The sequence below is a fragment of the Pipistrellus hanaki genome (genome assembly GCF_964339955.1).
Source record: "Pipistrellus hanaki genome assembly, chromosome: 5".
Classification (NCBI taxonomy): Eukaryota; Metazoa; Chordata; class Mammalia; order Chiroptera; family Vespertilionidae; genus Pipistrellus; species Pipistrellus hanaki.
This window is the reverse complement of record NC_140507.1, coordinates 34,291,581-34,316,695: the sequence shown is the minus strand read 5'-3', so window position 1 is coordinate 34,316,695 and position 25,115 is coordinate 34,291,581. Positions and strand designations below refer to the sequence as shown.

General features: G+C 54.7%; 2 protein-coding genes across 4 annotated transcripts in view; one reads left to right on the top strand and one right to left on the bottom strand.

Annotated features, from left to right (window-relative positions):
- The first annotated feature begins 6,897 nt into the window (after window positions 1-6,897).
- HK3 (hexokinase 3) lies at window positions 6,898-23,818 on the top strand. Of its 2 annotated transcripts, XM_084886571.1 has the most exons (19): window positions 6,898-7,037; window positions 9,793-9,914; window positions 14,172-14,334; window positions 14,533-14,687; window positions 14,771-14,890; window positions 14,977-15,072; window positions 15,987-16,086; window positions 16,168-16,351; window positions 16,843-16,998; window positions 17,144-17,377; window positions 18,072-18,367; window positions 18,474-18,613; window positions 18,694-18,813; window positions 21,026-21,121; window positions 21,293-21,392; window positions 22,625-22,808; window positions 22,906-23,061; window positions 23,193-23,426; window positions 23,516-23,818. In XM_084886571.1, the coding sequence occupies exons 1-19, from the start codon at window positions 6,938-6,940 to the stop codon at window positions 23,658-23,660; spliced, it is 2,901 nt and encodes a 966-aa protein (XP_084742697.1). In that variant the 5' UTR covers window positions 6,898-6,937; the 3' UTR covers window positions 23,661-23,818. The 2 variants fall into 2 exon arrangements, with proteins under 2 accessions (XP_084742697.1, XP_084742698.1); XM_084886572.1 differs by lacking the exon at window positions 23,516-23,818 and having other exon boundaries at window positions 23,215-23,392.
- UNC5A (unc-5 netrin receptor A) overlaps window positions 23,787-25,115 on the bottom strand; it is a 55,865-nt gene continuing 54,536 nt past the window's right edge. For both annotated transcript variants that reach the window (XM_084886574.1, XM_084886575.1), the window contains one exon: window positions 23,787-24,899. In XM_084886574.1, coding sequence (XP_084742700.1) covers window positions 24,734-24,899 — 166 coding nt within the window. In that variant the 3' untranslated portion in view covers window positions 23,787-24,733. The remainder of the gene's footprint in view (window positions 24,900-25,115) is intronic.

Sequence of the window (25,115 nt, the reverse complement as noted above, 5' to 3'; positions counted from 1 at the left end):
GTTTTTACTAGTCTTTGATATACTACCTATAATCACTGAATGTGTAGTGCATGGTTCCAGAACACTGTGTGGTTATTTCCTTGACCTTTACTTTTTAAACTATTGATTTCAGAGAAGGGAGAAAGAGAGAGAGAGGGAGAGAGGGAGAAAACAGTGATGAGAGAAAATCATTGATCGGCTGCCTCCTGCATGCTCCCCAATGGAAACAAAGCACTAAACCCAGGCATGTGCCCTGACTGGGGGTTGAACTGTGACGTCCTGGTTCATAGGTCAATGCTCAACCACTGAGCCACATTGGCTGCGCCCCTTGACCTTTTCTGACATTATTGTGTAAGGTGCCAGTTCATTGATTCCTACTCCTTATTCTGCTATCCCTATTATTCAGTGACCTGTTACTTCATCTCTTTGCCTCACCCAGTTAAGAATTCTCAGCCAGCCCAGCCGGGAGGCTCAGTTGGTTGGAGCATCACCCTGTACACCAAAAGGTTGCAGATTTGATTCCCAGTCAGGACACATAAGTAGGTTGCAAGTTAGATCCCCAGTTGGGGGCATGGGTGGTTAGGCAACTGATCGATGTTTCTCTGTCACATAGATGTTTCTCTCTCTTCCCCTCTAAACATATCCCTGGGTGAGAATTTAAAAAAAAGCAAAAAAAAAAAAAAAAAAAATCCCAGCCAGAGCATAGGATCTTTGAGGGATCTGTCCTGCCATTCTTCTCAGGAATTTGTAAGTGAACACTGTTTTTAGTTACTTCCTATGCTATTATTTTCCTTTGTAGATTAATCAGTGGGGATGCCAGGCATATTCATTTGTTCAAACCATAATTGGTTCTCTTGTTGTCAGAGGTCACAGCAGTAACAGGAAATAGGCTGTTTTAAGTACATTAGTAGAAAGCACACATTCTTAGCCGCATTGCCCAGGAGCTTTCAGAGCAGAGCAGTGATGTGGTCCCTTCTCCGTGCATAGGCAGTTGTAGAGTGTATTGGATGGCAAAAGCAACTACCTGAGGAAGACTTAGAAAAGCTAGCTTTGGCCCAAACAGACTTGAAGATGTAATGAAAGACTGTGGGAGATGGTTGCTGAACAGAAAAGGATCCTGGGACAGGATGAACAGGAACACATTCAGACTTTCCTAACTTCTGATTTATCAAGTTCAAAGTTACCTTTTCCTTTATTTAAAACTAGAGGCCCGGTGTATGAAAATTCATGCACTGGAGGGGGGGTCCCCTCTGCCTGGCCTGCCCCCTCACATACTGGGAGCCCTTAGAGGGGGGAGGTGACCTGACAATCAGGGGAAGGTGACACCCCATCACAACTCTGCTACTGCTGCTACCGCTGGCAGTGGAAGCCTCGGCTGGACCTGGTTACCTGAACCTCAGGTGGCCCTGGTTGGCTGGGCAGTTGCCATTCGAGGCTTGCCTGGGCCTCAGGCCTGCTCTGGGGGGCTGCGGGGCTGAGGGGCCTGGAGGCTTCGGAGGCAGGTGCCCCAGCGGGGTTGAGGGGACTGGGCGCTGCCATCTTCTGGTTGTAGGTGCCACCATCTTTGAGGACACGGCAGTCATTTAGCATATTCCTTATTGGCTGTGGGCACTGCCATCTGTGAAGGCATGATGGTCAATTAGCATATTCCCTCTATTAGATAGGATGAAAGCGAGGTGTGTGTTAGACTGGGGAGTTGAGAGAAAGGATGGCACAGCACAGGCCTTTAGGAAGGCACTGTTTCCTGTCTGGGTGCCTTCCTAAAGGCAAGATGGTAGGTCCACTGTCTATACCTTCCATGTCTTGGTGTCCTTATATTGAGGCCAACATCACAAAATAGCAGCTATTTTTTGAGCAACTACTATAGTTCAGGCAATGTATGTGACTTCATTTAATCCTCACAACAATCCTGTAAGGTACTATTAACCTTCCCAATTTTCAGATGAGGAAACAAAGGCTAAGAACAAACAAAGCCACTTATTGTCCATGGCAATGATACTACAATGCCCCTCCTCTTCACTCCTAAAGAAAATGTCATATTTTGATTCTAGTATTGATTATTTTCCTGTTTGCCTTCTAATGAAAATTAGTTTATCAATTATGACCCATTAGCTTAACTCCCACTAGTCTTCTCATTAAATAGCAATTTATTAGAGGTAGAGTTCTATAAATAGGGGATAGTATGCTATTTCTTGCCTAAAGATAAGAAAAGAGAACAAAGTGAATTATTTAGCTTAAAATTGAGCAGATTTTACAAAGTGAATTATTTAGCTTAAAATTGAGCAGTCTACTAGAACCTGGGTCAGTGGCAAATTATTGGAGGAGTGTGTGGAATAAGCAGAACCAGGAACAATAGGGAGTCAAGGGGAAACAGCCAACTCCCCAGTGACCCCTCCCCACCCCCTACTGTTTTTGGTACAGGCTGCCTATTTGTCTTATTACTCTCATGGTCCTGTGGGAGGGCATTGTTGAGACAGTGAAGAAGTAGTCTTTGGAGAGTATCACATCAACCTGAGTCTGAACCCCTGCTTTTGATAAAAGTTAACCTCTCTGAGATCTAGTTTCCTTATCCATAAAATGGGGAAATAAAATCTTACAGGGTTCTCAGAGTTAAGATAATGCATATAAAGGCACAGTATCAACCACATAGAGGATGGTGAGGAAGTGACAGTAGTTGCTATTAAACAAGGTGCTAGTTTTGTATGTTGTAAGTAGTGTTACAGTGAGAGGTGGGAAAGCCAGGGAGAGGTGGGGTGCAGATGCAGGAAGAAACAGTTCTTAGAGGAGCAAACCCTCCACCTTAGCTCCATCAACTGCCAGCCTTCCATAGCACCCCTGAACCCTGGGCAATTAGAGCTCTCCTAGGGATCCTGGGGGGCTTTCTGCTTCTCCCAAGATGGGAAGCCCCTGTTCTGCCAGTGTGTGGACTCATGGAGATCTAGGAGCCCCATGAACTTCACAAGGGTTGCCATAAACTGGGAAAGAGAAGCAGACTTCTCTGTGTTAGGCATTACGATTCTTTCCTTTCGTCCTTCCAATAGCCCTCTGGCAGAATCAGTGCCTTGCCTGTTTCTCCTGGGTACTCACCATTCTAGTTAGGTACCTCACATGGTCCTATTGCAAGAACCTATGACTGCTGTAGCACTTCTCTAGGCTTCTGTGTCACAGGCTCTGATTTCTTCTCGGTTTGAAAAGACCTGGACTATTGAAGTTGTGACAAGTAATTAGGGCCCTAAAGCAGCCCTCAGCCAGTGAAAGATGGAAGTTGGAGGATAAATACCACAGCTTCCTCGTCTCTGAGGTGGGTTCATTCTAAACAGTTCTATAGGGCTCAGCTCCCAGCAGCAACTTGATTACATCGTGTCATTGACTTCCTTCCCTTTCTACCTCACTGCTCACTCCCTTGCCAGTGCTTACTGGATCAGGGCTGGGACCTGGGTGAGGGATACTCACTCTTGGGTTCATATAAGGGTGGGGTTGACACGTCCGTGAACTTGGAAGGCCTTTTTACATTCTGTAGCAGGACACCTCACATGCATCGTTCTAATCCCAGCCCTGGCATGGATCGCTTTCCAATTAAACTATTTACACTCAAATTGGATCTAATGCTGAGGAACCCAAACTGAGGCAAAATCCTATGGGGAAATTAGTCTCCATCGTTTACACATGGACAAACAGAGGCTGAGAGAAGTGAAGAAACGAAGGACCTACAGCTGGTAAGTGGGATGGTATTTGAACTCAGGTCTGCCTGACAGCAGAGCTCATGCTCGTCCTTCACTCTACTACCTCCCACCTCTCCCTTGAGTAACAAAATCTCCGTGGAGATTTCGGGTTTGGAAGGGCTCTTTCTCACCTGTGAGGGCAGTCTTGGCTCTAAATTGACTTAGCAGGGTGAAGGGAAGGTGGGTAACACTAAGTGGATAGAAGTATCAGTGGGGAGATGGAGGCATGTGTAAACCTAACGGAAAGGCTGAAGCCATATGCACTAGGAAGGCAGGAAGAAGTTACTGATTTCCTCTCAGTTTCAAAAGCCCTGGACTATTGAGGTTGTGGGAGGGCTCTTCAATTTAACAAAAATTAACATCCTATTCCTTGTAAGGCCTAGAAGTGGGCTCTGGAGCTCTAAAGATGAGTAAGAAGCATGTGCTTGGAGCCCACAGTTACCAATGCAAAGATGGTACCCAGAGGCCACACCCAGCTGGGGTTAGGGCCGGGAGGAATTACCCAGGAAGGTTCCCCAAGCCTTGGGGATGAGTGAAGTGTAATTTAAAGGTGGAAAGGATGGGAAGTCATTCTAGACAGACCAGCATGAACAAAGACTTAACAGTAAAGCAGCTTGATGGGTATAAGAGAAGTGCAAGGCATACCTAGTGAAAGGGCATGGGGGGAACTGTGGGGAGCTTATCTAGGGCCCGTTTGCCCTGTTGTGGGGCACTGTCTGCTGTGAGAAGCAAGCCTGGGAGTAGCTCAGCAGGGAGGGTCTGGCTCCTAGCCCAGCAGAACTCAGCAGTGCCCCACCTTTCCTCCTGCTGACCTCCTCCCCATTTCTCAGTTCCTTCTGGACAGCTCAAATTTTATCTAATTCTGGGGAACCCAAACTAAGGCAAATTCTGTGGAGAAATTAGTCAGGATTTGTCCTTCCACTTATGAGTCAGAGGCCATCTGGTGTGTGAGGAGAATTGTTGGCCACTACTGTGCCTAGATTACAGCAAGGACTATCAGCTGTTCACAGACCTCAAATCCAGGTTGCCTCCTCCCTCCAAAGGCACTGACACTCAGCCTAGGGTTCTGGGATCTTTGCTCCTGGGGAATGGACACAGATTTCCAGAAACAGACGAGGCGTCCTAGCACTCTGGGTCAGGAGACTGCAGACTGGCTGCCAGCATGAATCACAGCTGGGCCTTTCACATTCAGTTCCATATTATCTCCCAACTGAACAAAGTTGAGAGAGACTGGAAATCCAGATTAGGCAGGACACTGTGTAATGGGTGACTGTCCTGTCCACTCCCATCTCGAGCTCCCTGCCCTTCAGGGCCTATATGCATTACTGGTGCCCAGAGAACAGTGCAGCAGGGTTGATGCCGGGTGTTGCCAGGCCCAGTCAATGCCAAAACAGATACAAGAGCTACTGTCCTGGGTCTTCATCATCCTGGTGGAGGTCATGTACTACCTGTGGATAATGATAGGGTTATTGCTGATGAGGAAACATAAAGCTTTAAAGTATCTGCTCACCAGTTTCCCTGAAATGAAAATTGGTGCAGTATGTTGTTTCCTACCATGGTGGGTATCTTAGTTCATTTGGGCTGCCATAACAAAATGCCACAGACTGGGTAGCTTATAAACATTAGAAGTTTATTACAATTCTGGAGCCTTGAAGACCGAGATCAGGGAGCCAGTATGTGCCCTCTTCTGGTTGCAGATTTCTGGTGTCCTCCACATGGCGGAAGGAGTGAGGCATCTTCTAGAGCCTCTCTTATGAGGAGACTAATCCCATTCACGAGGGCTCCACCTCGTGACCTAATAATTTTCCAAAGGTCCCACCTAATACCATCACCTTAGGCATTAGGTTTTCAACATGAATTTTTGGAGGAACACAGATTTCATGCCATACAGCGAGCACAGTGATGCCTCAAGGTTCTGTGCCTTCAAGACTAGTTCAGCTCGGCTGGCATGGCTCAGTGGTTGAGCATCAACCTATGAACCAGTGGGTCAGAGTTTGATTCCCGGTCAGGATACAGGCCTACGTTGTGGGCTTGATCCCTAGTGTGTGGCTTGCAAGAGGCAACCAATCAATGATTCTCATAATTGATGTTTCTCTCTCTCCTTTCCTCTCTGAAATCAATACATACATACATATACATATACATATACATACACACACACACACACACACACACACACACACACACACATATATATATATATATATATATATATATATATATATATATATATATATATTGCTAGTACAGGGGATAACCAACTTGGTGGCCAACAGCTTGGCTATAATCTGAGACTCCCCTCCCCTTTCAGTAGAGAAGACCTATGTTATGAACCTACTGTGCCCTCTTGGCCTACAGACTAACTGCTAGATTCCAGTCTAGCTTCCACTGCTCCCACCGCTCCCACCATGCAGTCCCATCTCCATGCATCCTCTTCAGAACCTTGGAGCTGTACTCTATTCCATGAAGATGTCTGATGCTTCATCATGTTGTACATGCTCCTCTCTTTTTCAAGGATCACCTCTGCCAGAATACTACTATTCCTTTTAGGCTCAGCTTCCTCCTGCCCTGCTCACTCCAAGGCAAGTCTCTTCTTCTGTGCTCACATGATCTCTCACTAGTATTTCCACATTTCGCCAAATTGTCCATTGGATTGCATATTTTTCAGGCTAGGCCCCTCCATTTTCTTTCCAGGGTTGAGCCACCACCACAGAGCTCAGACTCTGAGTTTTTTAATTTTATTTTTAATATATATATATATATATATATATATATATATATATATATATATATATATATATATAATTATTGATTTTTTTTTTTTTTTTTTTTTTTTTTTTACAGAGAGGAAGGGAGAGAGATAGAGAGCTAGAAACGTCGATGAGAGAGAAACATCGATCAGCTGCCTCTTGCACACCCCCTACTGGGGATGTGCCCGCAACCAAGGTACATGCCCTTGACCGGAATCGAACCCGGGACCTTTCAGTCCGCAGACCGACGCTCTACCACTGAGCCAAACCGGTTTTGGCAGACTCCGAGTTTTTGTAAAATGGACAGAACTCCCAATCTTGCAGAGAGCATGTCCTAGGGCCCTTGATCCATTTCACGGCTCCAATTTCCTGTGGTCATCTTGCTTAAGTTTGCACCATGGCTTTGCCTACCCTCGTCTCCTCTTAGGGCAGACTCAAAAGGAAGTGACTTAGCTGTTGTCTAATAAAAGGGTGGGGCTTGGGGCCATGATTACTCAGCTCATTGTGAGTTACACTTTGGGTGCAAACCAGGTCCGTGGAAAAGCACCCAGGCCTGAGGAGACTGACCAACTGCTGTTCTCCCCAGGTAAGAGCCGCCTTGTCTGTTTAGTTCCTACCTGCCTCAGCCCCAGCCCTCACCCTTATCTCTGCTGCTTGGCCCATCCTGGAGGAGTAAAGGCTGGAAAGACTAGCCTTTGGTCCCCAGTCGTGGCTCCCTCCCCAGCAAACATCTGTGGTTTGTGTTTCTAAAAGAAGGCTCATTCCATGTAGCTAAGGGAAGTGAACAGCTCCACAGCTTTTTAAATGTGTGCGACCTGGGCTGGGGTCTGGGGACCTAGTGATATGGGAGACATGTCCCTCTCCACAGACTCTCAGCTGGGAGGGACAGACATGGCTGTACTCACTGAGAGGGTAAATGCTAAGGTGTCTTTGGGGGGAGGTTCTCAGTCTCTGGCATGGAGAAGTGCTGAACAAATGCGAAATAGAAGAGGGAATGAGTAAGAGTGAATGAATGAATGAATGAATGAGCCAGCCGGGCCTTGAAAGGAGAGTGAAAGCTCACCACTGTGTATAGCCCTTGGCCCTTTCCAAAGTTAATTGCCTCAGTTACCCCATTTTATCTTTGAAACTGACCTATAATGTATGTGGAACCAACATTTCCATTAGACAGACCTAGAAACTGAGTGTAGGCTTATATGACTCTGGGAATATTTGTTAGGAATAGATTTCTTGATTCTCTGAATAAGACTACCTGCCCACCTCCAAATTCACAAAGCTGTTTAGCGCCTACCTATGCTGAATCCTCTCTTGGGCGTTGAAGATGCAGAGATGAACCAGACATGGTGGTTCCAGGCTCAGGGAACACGGAACAAAGGCTGGACATCAAGAGACAGGATGAAGCTTGTAGTCAGTGTATAGCATATGAAGGGCAGTAGGGAGAGGAAGCTTGGTTGGAGGACAGGGTGAAGAGCCTGGAATGCCACAGTAAAGAGTTTTAGAATTATTTTTTTCTGCAGTGGTAGCCATCAGAATGTGACTGTTCCTTTCTTAGGGGGATAGATCTGGGGAATGACATGATAAAATCTATTTTAGCGCAGTTGTTGGTGGCAGGGCAGGGGGTGGTGGACAGATTAGAGTAGGAGAAGGTGGAGCATAGGAGAAGAATCATGGGCAAAAATGAAGGAGAAAATGAATGTGGCTTTGACTGTGGAGTGTGAGCCTCTCCAAGTTCGGATCATGATGTCTAATCGGTCATTAGAATTCGGGATTTGGCTCAGGACAGGGATATTTAGGATCCCTCATACAGAAGTTTCAATCAATTCTTGGGGATGAGAGAGAGAAAGAGGGAGTGTGGAAAGGAGAGCTATCAAAAGGCTGGGAGCTCCATTGTTTAAGGGGAGAGAAGAGGAGTTGTTAATGAAGATGATGAGAGATTTAGGAAGGAGGCCCAGGAGAAACCGGCTGTTGAAGCCACGGGACAAGAGGTTTTGTAGTGAGGAGAATGCTCATGGCTTTGCATGCCTGAGAGGGCAGTACTAGTGGGGACTCAGCCAAAGGTTGGGGTTGGGCAGTCAGATTACAGGTGACCACAGGGAATGATGGGAGTAGAAGGTGGGAGGGGTGGCAGGGGTGGAAGGTGCCTTTCCAGGAGGAGAGGTGGAGTGATTTGTTGGACCCTCCATTGCATTTCTCATTTCCTTCTCCCCTGAAGGGCACCTGGGTCACTGAAGACTCCCTCAGGATCCTCCTGGAACATCAGTGCCACCTCTAGCTTGAGTGAGCACACCTGACATTCCAATGGTCCTTTAGAGCATGCAAAGGACTTTCAGAATCATTAATTCCTTTAATCCACACAAGAACTGAATTGTTTTCCTGTCCTAGAAGAGGAAATTGAGGTTCACAGAGTTTCCATGCAAATTCAGCTAAATAAATCTGAAGACACAGAGCAAGTTTCTTTTGCTTTCATTATCTCCCTTGCCCCTCCCCAAACCCACCCAGGAGCTGAGGTTTAAATTAAATATTTCAAAACACTTTCCAGGTGTTATTCCATGTAATTCTCACCAACCTTGTACAGGTACCATGCCTGAGAGGGCAGTCCTAGTGGGGACTCAGCCAAAGGCTGGGGTTGGGCAGTCAGATTATAGGTGACCACAGGGAGTGATGGGAGTAGAAGGTGGGAGGGGTAGCAGGGGTGGAGGTGAATGGAAGGGAAGGGAAGGGAAGGGAAGAGAAGGGAAATGACCTGCCCAAAGTTTGTGCCATGAGTAGGAGCCCTTACTGAAGCACACATCCACCCCTCACATCTTCTCCCTCTGTCTTCAGGAAGAAATCCATGCACCTCAGCTTGGCATAGAGACACGTGTGGTCTAGCCTGCTTTGTTGCTCCAGCACATCACACCCTTTCTTCCAAAAGCTCTAGCACATTCCTGAACTCCTAAGCACAGCAGCTTGTCTATCTCGATTGATGCCTGTCAACCCTGCTGGGATTGCTATAGGGGCTGTGAGGTCCCTGTAGGTGGGGCCCTGGTTGGCTTCATCTATACCCTAGCATCCAGCGGAGTTGGCATCAGAAACTGGTAAATGTGAATGAATAACAGAATGAATGAAAGGCATTGGGTATAGAAACCAGCCTTCCTGGTACTCTCTTATGACACATGCTTCTGGAACCTGACAACCTTCTGGCTAATTACTAAAGGATCTTTGATGGTCAGAGGTTCTGAGCTCTGCCCACAGCTTCCTTCTTGTGCCCTTCAGATAGAAGGAAGTTGTGGGTCTGAGTCACAGCCTCCTAGGGCCTGTAGAGTAAGGGGTTCACCCAGGCTGCCTCTTTCCTCCCATAGGTGGCCACCCCCCATTGTGGAACCACATGGACTTCACTGGGCCTGTAGGGCTGTGGCAAAAGGAAGGAGCCCCTGGCTGCCCCCAGAAGGGCTTGCCCTGCTCCCCGGACAGCTCTGAGCTGGTAAGTTCAGCACTGGGTTCCTGTCCTGTGCTCACTGAGGGCTGCCAAGAGCAGGATTGGCTAAAGATGGTGTGGGGCCCTGTGGTCACAGCTTTGCAGCCCCTTCCAGTTTTCAGAGCCTTTCATATCTGATCCAGTCAGTGTGTCCTACGATGCTCCCCACAACTGCAAGGCAGGGACCAGCTCCTCACTTTACAGCTCAGGAAGAGGGGACTCAGAGAAGTGGTGTGCCTTCGGCTAAGGAGTCTGAGCTGGGCTTAGATGCTTCAGCCCCAAATACATTGCTTTGGCACGTTGTCACACAGGCACCTCCTCTGCCCCACGTGGGCTGACACAGCCTAGAAAGCTGTGTTCTTAAGGACCTTCCTCCCCCACTTCTCTAGTCACTCCTGCAGCTCTCCCGCTCCCCCATGCCATGCAGTCAGGCACACAGAGCGGAGGTTACAGTGCGGCTTACTCTACCTGCTTCCAATCAGCTCAGAAGTGAGCCCCTCTTTTGTCCTCTTTACCAAGATATAGAGCCCTTGCATACCACATCCTTGAGCCGGAAACACTTGTGTAAGTCATTTCATGTCCCTCAGTCTCTGTTTCCTCATCAGTAAAATGGAAGAAAAGAAAAATGAGTCCTCCCACCCCCTGGAGGGTTAAGGGGGTTACAGGACAGAATAAAGGACAGAGGCGTCCCGAGAGAGGGTTCTTCAACTGTTCCCTGCAGCTTCTTTAGTTTTCCAGCTTGTCCTGACACCTGCTGGACTTAGTTTGTTCCCAAACTGCGGGGGCATCACCCCTGACAGCATTTCATGCTCCCACTTCATCTTCATCCAATCTCTGCCCCAGACCCTGCTGTAAACATTTCCTCTGTGCTCCACCCACCACCCACCACGGGCCTCAGGAGGAGCAAGGCCTGGCCTGCCACCATCTCCCACTCACTTTGTGCCCTTGCCCCCGTGTTGGTCCTACCTCTGCCCTGCTGACTTTGTTGCACACGCCTGCAGTTTAAAGACATTAAACTAGGCTTTGGGAGACTTCACAGGGATGCCATGTTCCCCAAGGCCCTGGCTCCCCCTCAGCCCCTTCCCATGCGTAGTCAGAGCACAGCCCCTTCTCAGAGTCCCTTCCGCACCCCTCCTCCCAGGTCTCTTGCCACCAGAGGGGCAATAAATCAGGCTCTCCAGGCGGCTGTACCTCATGCTCTGAGGAAATTAAACCCACATTCCAATGAGCATGTTCCATAGGCCAGCCACTGTCCCACCCCTTCTCAGTCCTCACAGAAAAAGGGGGCGCTATTCTACCTCCTGCTGGATGGAGAAGGAAACCACTCAGAGAGGTGAGGCAGTGAGTCCAGACTGACCAGCATGCAAGCTGGTCGAAGGAGCCAGCTTTGAAGCCACATTGGATCAGCCTCTTTCTAAGGCTTTGCTTCTCGCTCTCCTGGCTGAGCTCTCTCCCCAGTCTTCTCGGGAGAGGTGGAGGGGGACGACCCAGTAGCTTCTCCTGGCTACCATGCACCCACCAGATCGGCCAGGGAAGTCCTGTTTTTCTCGTGGCTTCTGCCATCTTCTTGTCATTCATTCCTCTTGCACTTTCCACTGGTTCCGGGAGGAAAAGGAAGAAAAAAACATCCATCTGCCTAAGGCATCAGCTTCATCATTCTGCTGTTATCATTAAGCAATAAAAACACAACCTTCACCCTGAACAGTATTTTACACTTTCACAGACACGATCCCCTTTAATTCTATGCTCTTATGCCCCCACAACCACTCAATCAGCAAATCCTGCCTGAGTGCCTCCAGCCTGGCTCTGAGATAGCTGTGAGTAAACATGGCCCTGGCCCTGGGGGCTTGGGACCTTCTGAGTATGCTTCTTCTTTGGGTTTTGCATAAGCGGTGACTTGTTATCTCAGAGGGAAGTTTGACTTGCCCAGGGCCACCCGTCCAGGAAGTGGCAGGGCAACCCTCAGGTGTAAGTTATCTCACGCCAGGTCCTATGGGGTTTCCTCGCTGCCGCCTTCATCAGCTTTGGGGTCTTTTCAGAAATTGCTAGGTTTTATAAAGCTTTCACATTTATGTAGAAACATCTCTGTAGTCCGACAGACCCAGGTTCAAATCCCACCCTGAGCTTTAATAGCTGCCTGGCGTAGGCAGATGACCGTGCCTGTCTGAGTCCCAGCGTCCTCATGTGTACTGAGAATACCCCCTCTGAGCATCATGGCTGCGGTAAGCACCTGCTGTGCGGTAAACACGGACTGAACTCCTGGCACTCCTGTTAGGGTCATTTGTGCCTTCGGCTTCTGTTTCCCCTCTCTTCCTAAAGCAGGGGCGGGAGAGAGCCATCCCATCTTCCTCAGGGGGAGCTTCTCCTCCCAGGCTCCCCAGCCTCCTTATCCAGACGCCCCAGTGGTTCTTTACAAATACAGCTTCTACCAGGGGTGGGGCCTGGAAAAGGCTAAGCCCCGGAGAATGGAGTCACGGGCTGGGGCTCCAATGAACCCAGGAAGGCTGCGGCCTCTGAAGGTGGCCAGGAGGTTGCCCCGAGGTTTCCATGTAGAGGGGAGGCAGCAGGGTGCTTTCTAAGCTCCCCACAGCGGCTTCTGATGGAGAACAGCTCGGTGTCCTGTCCTCTGCTTTCCCTGCTCCTCCCTTCCTGCTGATCCATTTCTGGCCCAGTCTTCCCCCAAATTCATCCCCTTGCACTGAAAAAAAAAAAAAAAAAAAAAAAAAAAAATCCCTTTATGCTCTTTCCCCAGATTTTTTTTTTCTTTTTAAAAGTATTTTTATTGATTTCAGAGAGGAAGGAAGGGGGAGAGGGAGACAGAAACACCAGTGATGAAAATCATTGATTGGCTGCCTCCTGCATGCCCCCTACTGGGGATCAACCCGGGCATGTGCCCTTGACTGGAATCAAACTCGGGACCTTTTAGTCCACAGGCTGACGCTCTATCCACTGAGCAAAACTGGCTAGGGCACTTTCCCCAGATTTTCAAATGGCTCATTCCCTTCCTTCATTTAGGTCACCTCCACAGGAAGACCTTTCCTGACTAGTGTCCAAAAATATCTCTACCTCCCCGCTCACTCTCCACTTCTATTCTTGCTTTTTTTTTTTTTTTTTTTTTTAAGCTGCCATTACTACCAGACAATCTTACCTGCTTACTTGCTTATGGTCTGACCCTGCACTGCAGCCTGAGCTGCACAGGGCAGGCCTCAGCTGGTGGAGCAGCACTTGGTGCTGGGAATGGCGCTGGGTGTGTGTGTGGGCTCCCCCGATGCCAGTGGGAGGGATGGCAACGGAGCGGAGGGCTGGCCTCTGCAGGGTCGCCTCCAGACTCTCCTCAGCACTTCACCTCCAGACTCCTGCCATGTTTTCCTGATTCTACTCTCTACCTCAGTTTCCCTCCTGTCTCATGCTCATGCTTGGTGTGGCAGGCTGAGGCATCATGTAACCTCTCTCCCCATGTCCTGCTCCACCCAGGGAGCTTTCTCGGGTGTGGCACAGTCTCAGGCCCACAAGGATTCTGGGATGGGGGAAGTCTGGGGGAGGACTTAGGTCCTAGGGCCACCCCCAAACCTCAGAACACACTTGGGTGGACACACTGAGCCCCCAGGCGGATCTCTCCTTATGGAGGCCCAGTCCCTCCCAGTGTCAGCACTGGTCTATTGGAAAGAGCGGAACAAAAAATATTGGTGGTGTGTTAAAAAAAGAAAAGAAAGAAAGAAAGAAAAGGGAGGGCCTGGCTTGCTCAGGCTCCAGAATCTAGTGGATCTGGTGAGGGAAGCACCTGAATGTGAAGCTTGTTCACACATGTGTTCATTCACTTGCTCCTTCAATGACAACCCACTGAGCAGCTTGGCTCCGGGTGCTGGGAACCCAGAGCTAATCAGTCCTGGTGTGACAGGAGAAAGCCTTGCCAAACCCTGAATTCAATGAAACAGAAGGAGCCAGGAGTATCTGGTCTGAGGAGCCACGAGGGAAGGGAGCAGGAGGAAGTGGGTGGGTCGTTCCTTCTGAGGGCATTGGAGCTGGGTGCAGGCCCTAAGCGGCCAGGGAGCCAGAGTGTGGAAAGAGGTGAGGTGTGGAGCCTGGTGGTGCTGGGAGACCAGGCTCAGAAAGGGCTCAGGCCAGCCCTGGGGAAGCTGAGGGACGGGCTGGTCGGGACAGGTGAGAGAAGGCATGAGCAGGACAGGGCTGGCTTGTCCTGGTTGGGGTTGGAGTACTTGGCCAATGGAGCTCCTGCCCAGATGTCAGCCTGCTTTCCTCCAGGTGCAGGAATGCCTGAACCAATTCATGGTGACGACCACACAGCTGCGGCAGATCCAAGCCAGCCTCCTGCGCTCCATGGAGCAGGCACTGACGGGCCAGGCCAGCCCGGCCCCCGCTGTCCGGATGCTGCCCACGTATGTGGGGTCCACCCCACATGGCACTGGTGGGTGACATAGACTGAGAGAGGGGACCAGGCCTGGGGAGAGGGCTGTCATCTGGGGAGGGGGTAGTTCCTTATCCCTGTCCCCATCTCTAAGGTTCCCATCTCTAAGTTCCCTTGACAAGACTCAAGGGATGTTTCTGGGAGGCAGAGAGTTTGGTATCAACGGCTGCTGGCCTCTCTGTGACTGCTTGTCCTCAGAGCAAGGAGACTTCGTGGTGCTGGAGCTGGGAGCCACGGGGGCTTCGCTGCGTGTTCTGTGGGTGACCCTGACAGGCGCGAAGGGGCACAGGATTGAGCCCCGGAGCCGGGAGTTTTTGATCCCCCAAGAAGTGATGCTGGGTCCTGGTCAGCAGGTGAGGACGCTTCGCCAGGCTGTGGGCCCACAGGGTGGCTGGGGCTCCGCCGGGCAGAGCTGAGCCCCTCCCGTGTCCCCCAGCTCTTTGACTTTGTGGCTCGCTGCCTGTCTGAATTCCTGGACGCATACCCCTTGGGCAGCCAGGGCCTGAAGCTTGGGTTCAACTTCGGCTTCCCTTGTTACCAGACGGGCCTGGACAAGGTGAGGCAGAGCGGGCGTGGGGATGGCGGGGGAGGGGCTGCAGCCCCGTGAAGGCTGTTGGAGTGATCCCACTTTTCTGCCCCCAGAGTACCCTCATTTCCTGGACCAAAGGTTTCAGGTGCAGCGGTGTGGAAGGCCAGGATGTGGTGCAGTTGCTTCGAGATGCCATTGAGAGGCAGGGGGTGAGTGGGGGCAGGGGCCACGGGACAACCATGTGGCCTGCCCTGTGCTTCTGGGTGGGCCTGCTTCTCTCTCCTGCTGGTGTCCTTTATCCGGTTTAACCTCGGGGTGAATGCTGCTGCCACTCCCATTTTCTAGGTAAAGAGACTAAGGCCAAGAAAAGTCCAACCTTAGGGCCACGGGGGAGCAAAGATGAAAAGGCTTGACCCTGTCCTCAAGGACCCCTCGGTCTGGTGGGAGAGCATTCAGTGAAAGACTGTCCCTGTTGAGGGGGGTTCCGATGGCCCTGGGAGCACTGGGAGCACTGGGAGGACTGGGATCACTGGGAGGACTGGGATTACTGGGAGCACTGGGAGCACTGGGAGGACTGGGAAGGGCCTTTTGTGCCTCAATAAGGACTTGGAGGAGGAGTCTGCCTGTGCCTAAGCTGGGGCTGAGGAAGATGTAGTTTCAGAGAAGGGCATATGCTAAAGTCTTGTTGCCTGAGGAGGCCAGTCTGTTTGGACTAATGGCCGCCATACTGTGCGCATGGCTGGAAGTCAGGGCTGGACGGGAAGGGCTTGGGGAGCCATGCCAGGATGAGGGTGAGCCAGCAAGGGGCCTCTGTGCGGTCTTCCAAGTGTACGCTGGCTTCCCCCGGTCCTGGTCCTGGTTCTGTGGGTGGCACTGGTGTCCTGAGAGGGTGGCTAAGGTTGGGAGCCCCTGAGACCACCAGGGCCTGAGTTGGGGGGGAAGGAGCCACAGGAGCATGGGGTGGGGGAGCCTTCCTCTGTGGACGGAGGGCTTAGGGCGTCTGTGACACAGATGTGTGGGGCCTGTGGACACGTGCTTCATGGACCCTGGGAGTCTCCATCATGGACAGGGCCCCAGCCCTGCCCAACCCCCGGTTCCCCTGCTGTGCCCTCCCGCTGTCCAGGCCTGTAGCATCGATGTGGTTGCCGTGGTGAACGACACGGTGGGCACCATGATGGGCTGCGAGCTGGGGCCTGCGCCGTGCGAGGTGGGGCTTGTTGTAGGTGAGCCGAGGGCCGTGCGTGGGGCAGCGGGTGGGGTGCAGTTGCCTGGTGGGCAGGCCCTGATGAGGTCGTCTCTGCCAGACACGGGCACCAACGCCTGCTACATGGAGGAGGCGCGGCACGTGGCGGTGCTGGACGAGGACCGCGGCCGCGTCTGCGTCAGCGTCGAGTGGGGCTCCTTCGGCGATGACGGGGCCCTCGGGTCCGTGCTGACCGCCTTCGACCGCATCCTGGACCAGGAGTCCCTGAATCCCGGTGCCCAGAGGTGGCCTGACTTTCCATTCTAAGCCCTTCTCTGCTCTGCCCCCACCCCCTCCACTGGCCCCGTGTGCCAGCCCGGAGGGCCAGCCTCTCCCCACCGGGAGCTCCAGCTGCCCCCGCAGGGGCCCTGGCCAGGCTCATAGAAGGAAGGGCTCCGGGTTCTGGAACTCAGAGTCCTCACACCTGGCCCTCCCTTACTCCTGACTCTGGCTGGCCCTGACAGGAGTTTGGAGACTGGGGGCAGCTGAGGAAAGTGTCCCACCCTCCCTTTGGGTCCCGCCGCCCTCCAGAAGCCTCCTTACCCTAACCCAGACCCAAACTGGAGGGGGCAGTGGGGGCTGGGTAAACACCCACTGTCTCCCGGGAAGCCATTTGCTTCTGGAGCCTCCGGTCTGGGGACCCTAAAGAGAAGGATGCCCCCTTGAGGGCTCTCACAGGTGGCTCATGGGGCCGAGGCTGAGAGAAGCCTCCTCCAGCCCCCCTTCCGGCCAGCAGGTTTGAGAAGATGATCGGCGGCCTGTACCTGGGGGAGCTGGTGCGGCAGGTCCTGGCTCACCTGGCCCAGCAGGGGGCCCTCTTTGGTGGCCGCACCTCCGGTGCCCTGCTGAGCCGAGGGGGCCTCCTCCTGGAGCACGTGGCCGAGATGGAGGAGTGAGTGTGGCAGCCGGTGGGATCAGACCGTGGGGTCTCTGCTTGGGAGAGGGAGGGTGCTCTGCCCCCCAGGGAGCTACGGGAGAAGAGGGACAGGGAGCATCCGGGACATTTGACCCTCGAAGCAGCACCCTGTCCCCCCCAGCGCCTCGGCCGGGACAGCCCGTGTGCACGCTATCCTGCGGGACCTGGGCCTGAGCCCGGGGGCCTCGGACGCCGAGCTGGTGCAGCAGGTGTGCACGGCCGTGTGCACGCGAGCCGCCCGGCTCTGCGCCGCCGCCCTGGCTGCCGTCCTCGCCCGCCTCCAGCACAGCCGCGAGCAGCAGATGCTTCACGTCGCCGTGGCCACTGGAGGCCGAGTGTGTGAGCGCCACCCCAGGTACTGGGAAAACAAAGGCCCGGTGTGAGCAGGGAGCCGGAACCCGTGTGTGTGTGTGTGTGTGTGTGTGTGTGTGTGTGTATGAGTGTGTGAGTGTGTGTGTGTGTGAGTGTGAGTGAGTGAGTGTGGGTGAGTGTGTGTGTGTGAGTGTGAGTGTGTGTGTGTGTGTGAGTGTGTGAGTGTGTGTGTGTGTGAGTGTGTGAGCACCACCCCAGGTACTGGGAAAACACAGGCCCGGAGTGAGCAGGGAGAAGGAACCTGTGTGTGTGAGTGTGTGTGTGAATGTGTGAGTGTGTGAGTGAGTGTGTGTGTGTGAGTGTGTGTGTGTGTGTGTGAGTGAGTGTGTGTGTGTGTGAGTGTGTGAGTGTGAGTGTGTGTGAGTGAGTGTGTGTGTGTGTGTGTGTGTGTGTGACAAGCACCCAAGGGCACTCTGGTCCCATGGCTGTAGGGCAGGGGAGGAATGGCGCCAGCAGAGTGAGGCCAGGTGGCGGCTGGGGGAAAAAAGAAGTCAGAGAGAAAAGATGTTTCTCCTTGGGTGTGCAAGGGAGGGGTCCCTGGGGGCACTGGGCACGAAGCTGGTGCACAGATGCATTTAGAATTGAGCTGATTTGAAACGATGGGGTCCGGGCTTCAGTAAGCCCTGAGGGTCAGCGCCTGGTGCCACGCCAGGCTGGGCCTCGCTGTGTTTGTGCAGGTTCCTCAGCGTCCTGCAGGAGACGGTGAAGCTGCTGGCCCCCGAATGCCATGTCTCCTTCATCCCTTCCGTGGACGGGGGCGGCCGGGGTGTGGCAATGGTGACCGCGGTGGCTGCCCGGCTGGCCGCCCACCGGCGCCTATTGGAGGAGACCCTGGCGCCGTTCCGGCTGAACCGCGAACAGCTGGCGGCGGTGCAGGCGCAGATGCGGGAGGCCATGGCCAAAGGGCTCCAGGGGGAGGCCTCCTCCCTCCGAATGCTGCCCACGTACGTCCGGGCCACTCCTGACGGCAGCGGTGAGGACCGGCCTGGCTGTGTGACTGGGACAGGGGCTCCCGGGGGTCAGGGGTGCTGGGGGAAGCCACCCGCTCTGGCCTGGCACTGAGGGCCTCTGTCCCACAGAGCGGGGGGACTTCCTGGCGCTGGACCTGGGAGGCACCAACTTCCGAGTCCTCCTGGTGCACGTGGCCGCAGGAGGCGTGCAGATCACCAACCAGGTCTATTCCATCCCTGAGTCTGTGGCTCAGGGCTCAGGGCAGCAGGTACTCGCAGCCTGGGGCGGAAGAGGGCCAGGGAAGGGCCAGGCGCCCCTCTCCCCGACGCTGACTTGCACTGCCCTCAGCTCTTTGACCACATCGTGGACTGCATCCTGGACTTCCAGCAGAAGCAGGGCCTGAGCGGGCAGAGCCTCCCCCTGGGGTTCACCTTCTCCTTCCCGTGCAGGCAGCTTGGGCTGGACCAGGTGAGGAGGGCGGGCTGGGGGGAGGTATTCCCAGGGCTCCCCACCCACATGCCCTTCGCGGCATCGCAGGAGAGGACTGGGGGGAGGGCGGGCAGAGGCACCCCTGGGCTGAGCCTCCACCGGGCCTCAGTTTTCCTAACGTAGTGTGCCCAAATGGGTGGAAGTGGTAAAGTGCCTGGAACCCAGGGTCATGAAGAGGCCTGGGGTGGCAATGGACACGGGAATCCCTGGGGGCTGCCGATAAGCAGGAGAGTGGAGCCAGGGGAAGGTGTGGGCACTTGGGAGCAGTGCAGGCCCAGATCCGGGCTGACCACGCACTGGTGTCTGGCCAAGGCCCGCAGGAAGCAGCGTTGGCTCCAGGCGCTCGAAGGGGCTGTGCCCACACGGGTCCTTTGCCCTCTCTCCCCTTCCCGGCCTTGCCAGCGTCCCTCTCCGTGCCTGGTTGGCATGGGCGCCTAACTGGGCTGGCAGAGCAGCAGGCTCTCAGCACACACCTCCGTGCACCCTTCGACAAGAACACCAGACTTTTCATGCACACTATGAGGCCTGTCATGCAAAACTCCTCCTGGACCGCTAGTCCAGGTTTTCAGGAGTTTTCTTCCCCCCCTCCCCTGCCCCCAACATCCCAGCTTGTGGAAAACTGCTACGATGAAGGGTACCCTGTCCCTGAAGGTGCCCACTGTGTCCTGCCCTACCTGCGTGTCTGAGCGGCTCTGCCTCCTCGGCTCCAACCAGCCCTGTGTGGCTGTCGCCCTCTGCTCCAGCCCTGACCTCCGATGCGTGCCTCTGTACTCTGCCTGCCCCTCCCCTCATGGCCGCTGCGTCTCTCGGCTGGGCTCTCGCTCCAGGCTGAGCAGCTGGCGCCTTTTGACTATTTCTTATAAAGTGTGAGAAGCAGGTGGGACTCGATGCAAAAGCAGGCGTGCAGGAAACATGATCCTATTGATCTTCTATCACTGAACTAAATTCTTTGGAGGGGTGAACACTTAATGCTGATCAATTTGGAGACCCTCTTCCCCCCAGGGGCCCCTCTTGGCTGCACAGCGATCGTCCTTCACTGTAACGATGTGCAGGCACAAAAGGGAAACTCTTGGGGAGACACCCAGGCCCCGACTGGGAAGAGGTAGGGGGCTACCACTTCCTCTCCCGGGCCCTCACACCTCCCTGGGGAAGGAGGGCAGAGGCCTCCTCTCCGCTCAGACCACCCAAATCCCGTGTCTCCACCCAAATCCCAGTGGGGAGGGCACAGGGCACCACCCTCAGGAGGCCATCCGGGACCTCACTCTGTCTGCCCCACCCCCTTCCCCAGGCCAGGGGTTCTTTGTCTTATCTGGGAGCATGTAAGCTTTGCTAATTCTCATGACCTGGTCTCCCCCAAACTGGCCTCCCTCTCATTCGCTCTTCCTGGTCTCTGGCTTTGGGACAATGAGCACAGAACACCCCAGCTGTGGTCACACAGGGAAAGGGATAAGACAATATTACTGGGGGGAGTGTTGGTTAGTATTTCTAACCTCCTGCCCTAAAGATTTGCAGACCTGCTCTCCATGCTTCTCCGTGGGCAGAGCAGTCATTTTCTCCTGCCCCCCGCCCCCCCCCGCCCGCCCTCCCCAGAGAATCACACCAAGAAAAGCACAGCCAAGCCCCCGTCACTAACTTCACAATTTAAGGCCTATTTCTCACAGTAAACACTTAGCTGTCTTGTCCCCTTCCATCCTGTCCACATGTCTGGGTTCTGGCTTTTCTATTCGTCCTTCACTCATATCTGGAACACATGTATGAATCTCCCAATGACACGGCTCTGTCCCAGCTCCGAGAGCTTCTTCTCTCAAGCGACCCTGGCTCGTTCTTTTCAGAAGAGCAGGATCTGCTGCCATGTGGACCCGCTGAGCCTTCCCTGTCCTCCCCTTTCTCACCACGGCACCCATTTGACAAGCTCCCTCCAATCACAAAGGGCCATTCCTTCTGGGCAACCATCTTACAATGGCCAAACCCCGAGACCATCTGAGCATTCTGGTACTAACGCAGGTTGGACGTTAATAGGTTTCTTCATACTGGAAGGCTTCAGGGGGCAGAGGGCAAGGCCCTCCACTGTATGGGCAGAGTGGGCCTGGGATGCTGCTTACAGAGGGGGACATGGTATGCTGGAGAAAACGCAGGGTTTGGGGAGGCCAAGTGAGATTCCAAGGGGTCCCCTGCCTTGGTCCCACCCCAGGGCATCCTCCTGAACTGGACAAAGGGCTTCAGAGCATCAGGCTGTGAGGGCCAAGATGTCGTGTGTCTGCTGCGGGAAGCCCTTGAGCGTAAACAGGTAGGGAGTCTGCCTCCAGGCGTGCTTTGGGACTGTGGCAGGCCTTGAAGGGAGCAAAAGGGGTCTCTTGCTTCCTAAGAGGGGACCCTCTGCAGTAGAGACCTCTGGGTCCAGCACTAGTTGCCGTGACGACCATGTTGCCCAGCAACTAGCATCATCTTTGTTTTGCAGGCAATGGAGCTGAATGTCGTTGCCATTGTCAATGACACAGTGGGAACCATGATGTCCTGTGGCTATGACGACCCCCGTTGTGAGATCGGCCTTATTGTTGGTGAGGAGGGCCTTGCTCTTTTGTGCCCCTACTGCCTGATGCTAATTCATGGCACACTCAGTGCTCGGAGCTGGGAAGGTGCCAGGGATTGACAGAGAATGAGCTATGAGGTCATTCTTCAGGTCATCCAAGATTCTAAGTCTTTATTAAGCACCTATCCTGTGGCTAGCTGAGGGATGGATGAAGGGACAGGAAGACACATAAAAGGGGAAAACACCTGCCTTTTCACAACTGACCATTTAGCAGGGCTTGAGCCCAGAATGGCATGTGGCAGTCAGAGAGAGCCGAACCTGACACTCTGTGCCAGGGCGACAGGCTGAGGTCAGAAAGGAAGGGGTCCCACAATGAGCGGGACTTGCAAAGAAAGCCTTGAAAGAAAGGAGCTGGCTGGGTGGGAAAGGAGGACTTCCACGGGTCCTCAGGCATCAGTCTCTTAGAGCACGAGGTGGGTGAGAGCCACTCGTGGGACTGGGAGCTTCTTGAACATAGAGCCTGGCATGGGCAGGCGCTCGGAGGGGTGTGCCCAAATAAACCACTGGGTGGAGGAAGTCAAGGCGGGGCCACAAGGAGTCCACCTGCCTGGAGCTGACCGGGTGTTGGGGATCTCTGCCTGGCATGCCGTTCCTTTCTGTGCTTCTTGGCTTCAAGGCCAAACCCCAACTTCCTTCCTCTCCGTGGTTTTTCTGACCCTCTAGTCAGGATGATTCATCCGAACTCCCAGGATGCTCTTCTTTGCACCTTCATTTAGGCACATACGGCAGTCTCTGAGTTGTCTGCTCATTGCCCCGCCTCTGGCCACCCTGGGGCCCCTCTGGTCCGACTCCTGTCTCCATCCTCGGCTCTTGGCCCAGCACCTGCTGGTTTGACCAAAGACTTGAAGACCAGTTCGGGGAGCTGTAGGCGTCTCACCTGCAGACGGAGTGGGTGTGATGGTGGGGGGCTGTCACACATCTCCCAGGGGAATGGCATGGCTGGTGGCATTTCTAGGAGTACCCTGGGAGATGCACCGATGGTGGAGCTGGTAGGGGAGGCGGTGGAGGCCGGAGGGCTTGGTGCTGGCAGGGGCTGCGGAAGAATGTCAGGAAGGAAGGGAGACCAGGACCGGAGGTGTGACTGGGGAGATGGAGATGTAAAACAGGAGCCCACATTTTGCTGTCTCGGTGCAGGAAGGGCTCAGAGGGGGTCCTGTCTGGTTTAGTAAATGGCTCCTACTCAGTCTGGCCTTCCTGCAGGAACTGGCACCAATGCCTGCTACATGGAGGAGCTGCGGAACGTGGCAGGAGTGGCTGGGGACCTCGGCCGCATGTGCATCAACATGGAGTGGGGCGCCTTCGGGGACGATGGCTCTCTGGACACGCTCAGCACCTGCTTCGACGCACGTGTGGACCAGGCATCCATCAACCCTGGCAAACAGAGGTGTGGGCCGGGCCGGGCAGGGGCGGCGATGGTGGCTTCCGTGGTGATGGTAGTGGAGGGGGTCTCCTACCCTGTGGGCACACACACTTTCGTGCAGGTTTGAGAAGATGATCAGTGGCATGTACCTGGGGGAGATCGTCCGCCACATCCTCCTGCATTTGACCAGCCTTGGAGTTCTCTTCCGGGGTCAGCAGACCCCGAGCATTCAGACCAGGGACATTTTCAAGACCAAGTTTCTGTCCGAGATTGAAAGGTGCTGAGCCTCCCACCACCCAAAGCGGAATGCTGGTTGGAGGGAGGTCCGCCCAGGAGGACAGAGGCCACAAGAGAGGGGAGCTAACACCAGACCCTACCTCTCTGTGGTCTATTCCTTCCTCTCCCCAGTGACACCCTGGCCCTGCGGCAGGTCCGAGCCATCCTCGAGGACCTGGGGCTTCCCCTGACCTCGGACGACGCCCTGATGGTCCTGGAGGTGTGCCAGGCTGTGTCGCAGCGGGCAGCCCAGCTCTGCGGGGCCGGCGTGGCTGCCGTGGTGGAGAAGATCCGGGAGAACCGCGGCCTGGAGGAGCTGAGTGTATCCGTGGGAGTGGACGGGACCCTCTACAAGCTGCACCCCCAGTGAGTCCGGATGCCAGGCTGGGCGGGAGGCATGCCTGGGTAGGGCCGGGCTGGCCTGGGCTCACCTCAGCCCCTCCCTCCCCTCACAGCTTCTCTCGCCTGGTGGCGGCCACCGTGCAGGAGCTGGCCCCCCGCTGTGCGGTCACCTTCCTGCAGTCAGAGGATGGGTCGGGCAAAGGCGCAGCCCTGGTCACTGCCGTTGCCTGTCGCCTGGCCAAGCAGACCCGTGTCTGAAGAAATCTCCAGGAACCAGCGGTGCTGGGCCAGGGCTGGGTCCCCAGCCAGGCTCAGCCACCCAGGACTCCCCCCTGCGGCCACTGGCCTCCAGTTCTGGCTTCCCCGAGAGAAGCAGCACTTGGGTTAGCAATATATATATAATTTATTTACATTCACGTCCGCTAAAATCCCTACGCGCCCCGGCGGCCGGGCAAGGCTGTGTACATAAGGCCAAGTGTAAGTGCGTGAATGCACTTAAGACAGAGTCAGGGCACGAGCTTCACACGACAGGCCCCGGAGCGGGCACGCCACGGACGCACACTCGCCATTGTCCAGCCCAGGACTCCCGTTGCATATTCACACGCCCCGTCGGGCAGGGCTCCTCTTGGTGGGGGAGGGGGAGGGCCAGGGAGGAGCCTTGGGTGTCCCTGGGTGGGTGGGAGAAGGGCAGCATGTGAGAGGCAGATGTGGACGGACACTGGGCGTGAGAGAGGTGAGCAGCCTCCAGGTGTACAGCATGACATGTGTGCCGGGGAGGGGGAAGCCGGTGACATGACACACGAGACATGCGTGGGCACATGCCCATGTGGGGGTCGTGTGCCTGAATCCAGGGGCCGCCCCCCATCCAGCTGTGGCCCTCAGTCCCACAGGCTTGGAGCCGGGCCCCTCAGACGTGCCCCTACCCAGCAGGCACAGAAATGTTTGCATAAGGTCCAGCTCAGGCAGGAGCTCCGGGGCACGCCCCGGGCCCGGTGTGTGCACACATGCTGTGCGTGCGCGGTCCCCGGCCGGGGCGGGGGGAGAGGTAGCACCACACACATACACACACACACAGGGGCTGGGCCTGGGCTGGCTTTGGCACTGTCCAGCCTGGGCCCCGGGGGCAGGGGGCAGTGCCGGCCTGGCCTGGCAGGCCCTGGAGGGGCGGGAGCGTGGGCAGGGTCTGAAGGGCCAGTGTGCAGAGACAGCGTTCACCAGGAGGGGCCTGTCCACACAGCTCCCTGGTGTGGGGGAGGCCCTGTCCGGCTTCTGCCTGTCCCTGGTAGGTCCCAAAGCTGGTGAGAGTGTGGGTGTTGGGGGCCTGGCTGGCCTCAGCATTCGGCCTCCGACACTGTGAAGAGGCCGCCGTCCGGCTGGCCCAGTCCGGCCACTGCCGCAGCCAGCTGGCTGAGGTTGCCGTTGGGGAAGTGCCTTGCCTCCCACAGGTTGAGGATCATGGCTGTGGGGCTGGGCTTGGAGGCAAAAAAGCTGAGATGGCTGTGGAGAGAAGGGGAGGAAGGGAGCCCATGAGTGGCCTGGCCTCACCCCAGGCTTCTGCCTCCTGTCCCCCAGCCCACCCCTCTGCCAACCATACTGGATGCCCTGGCGGCTGGTGGATGAGCCACAAGCCCCACGGAGTGTCCTGTCCACCCCATCCACCCTACCCTGCCAGGCTGGACTGCAGGGCCTTTGCACCCCCTCCCCACCCTCGCT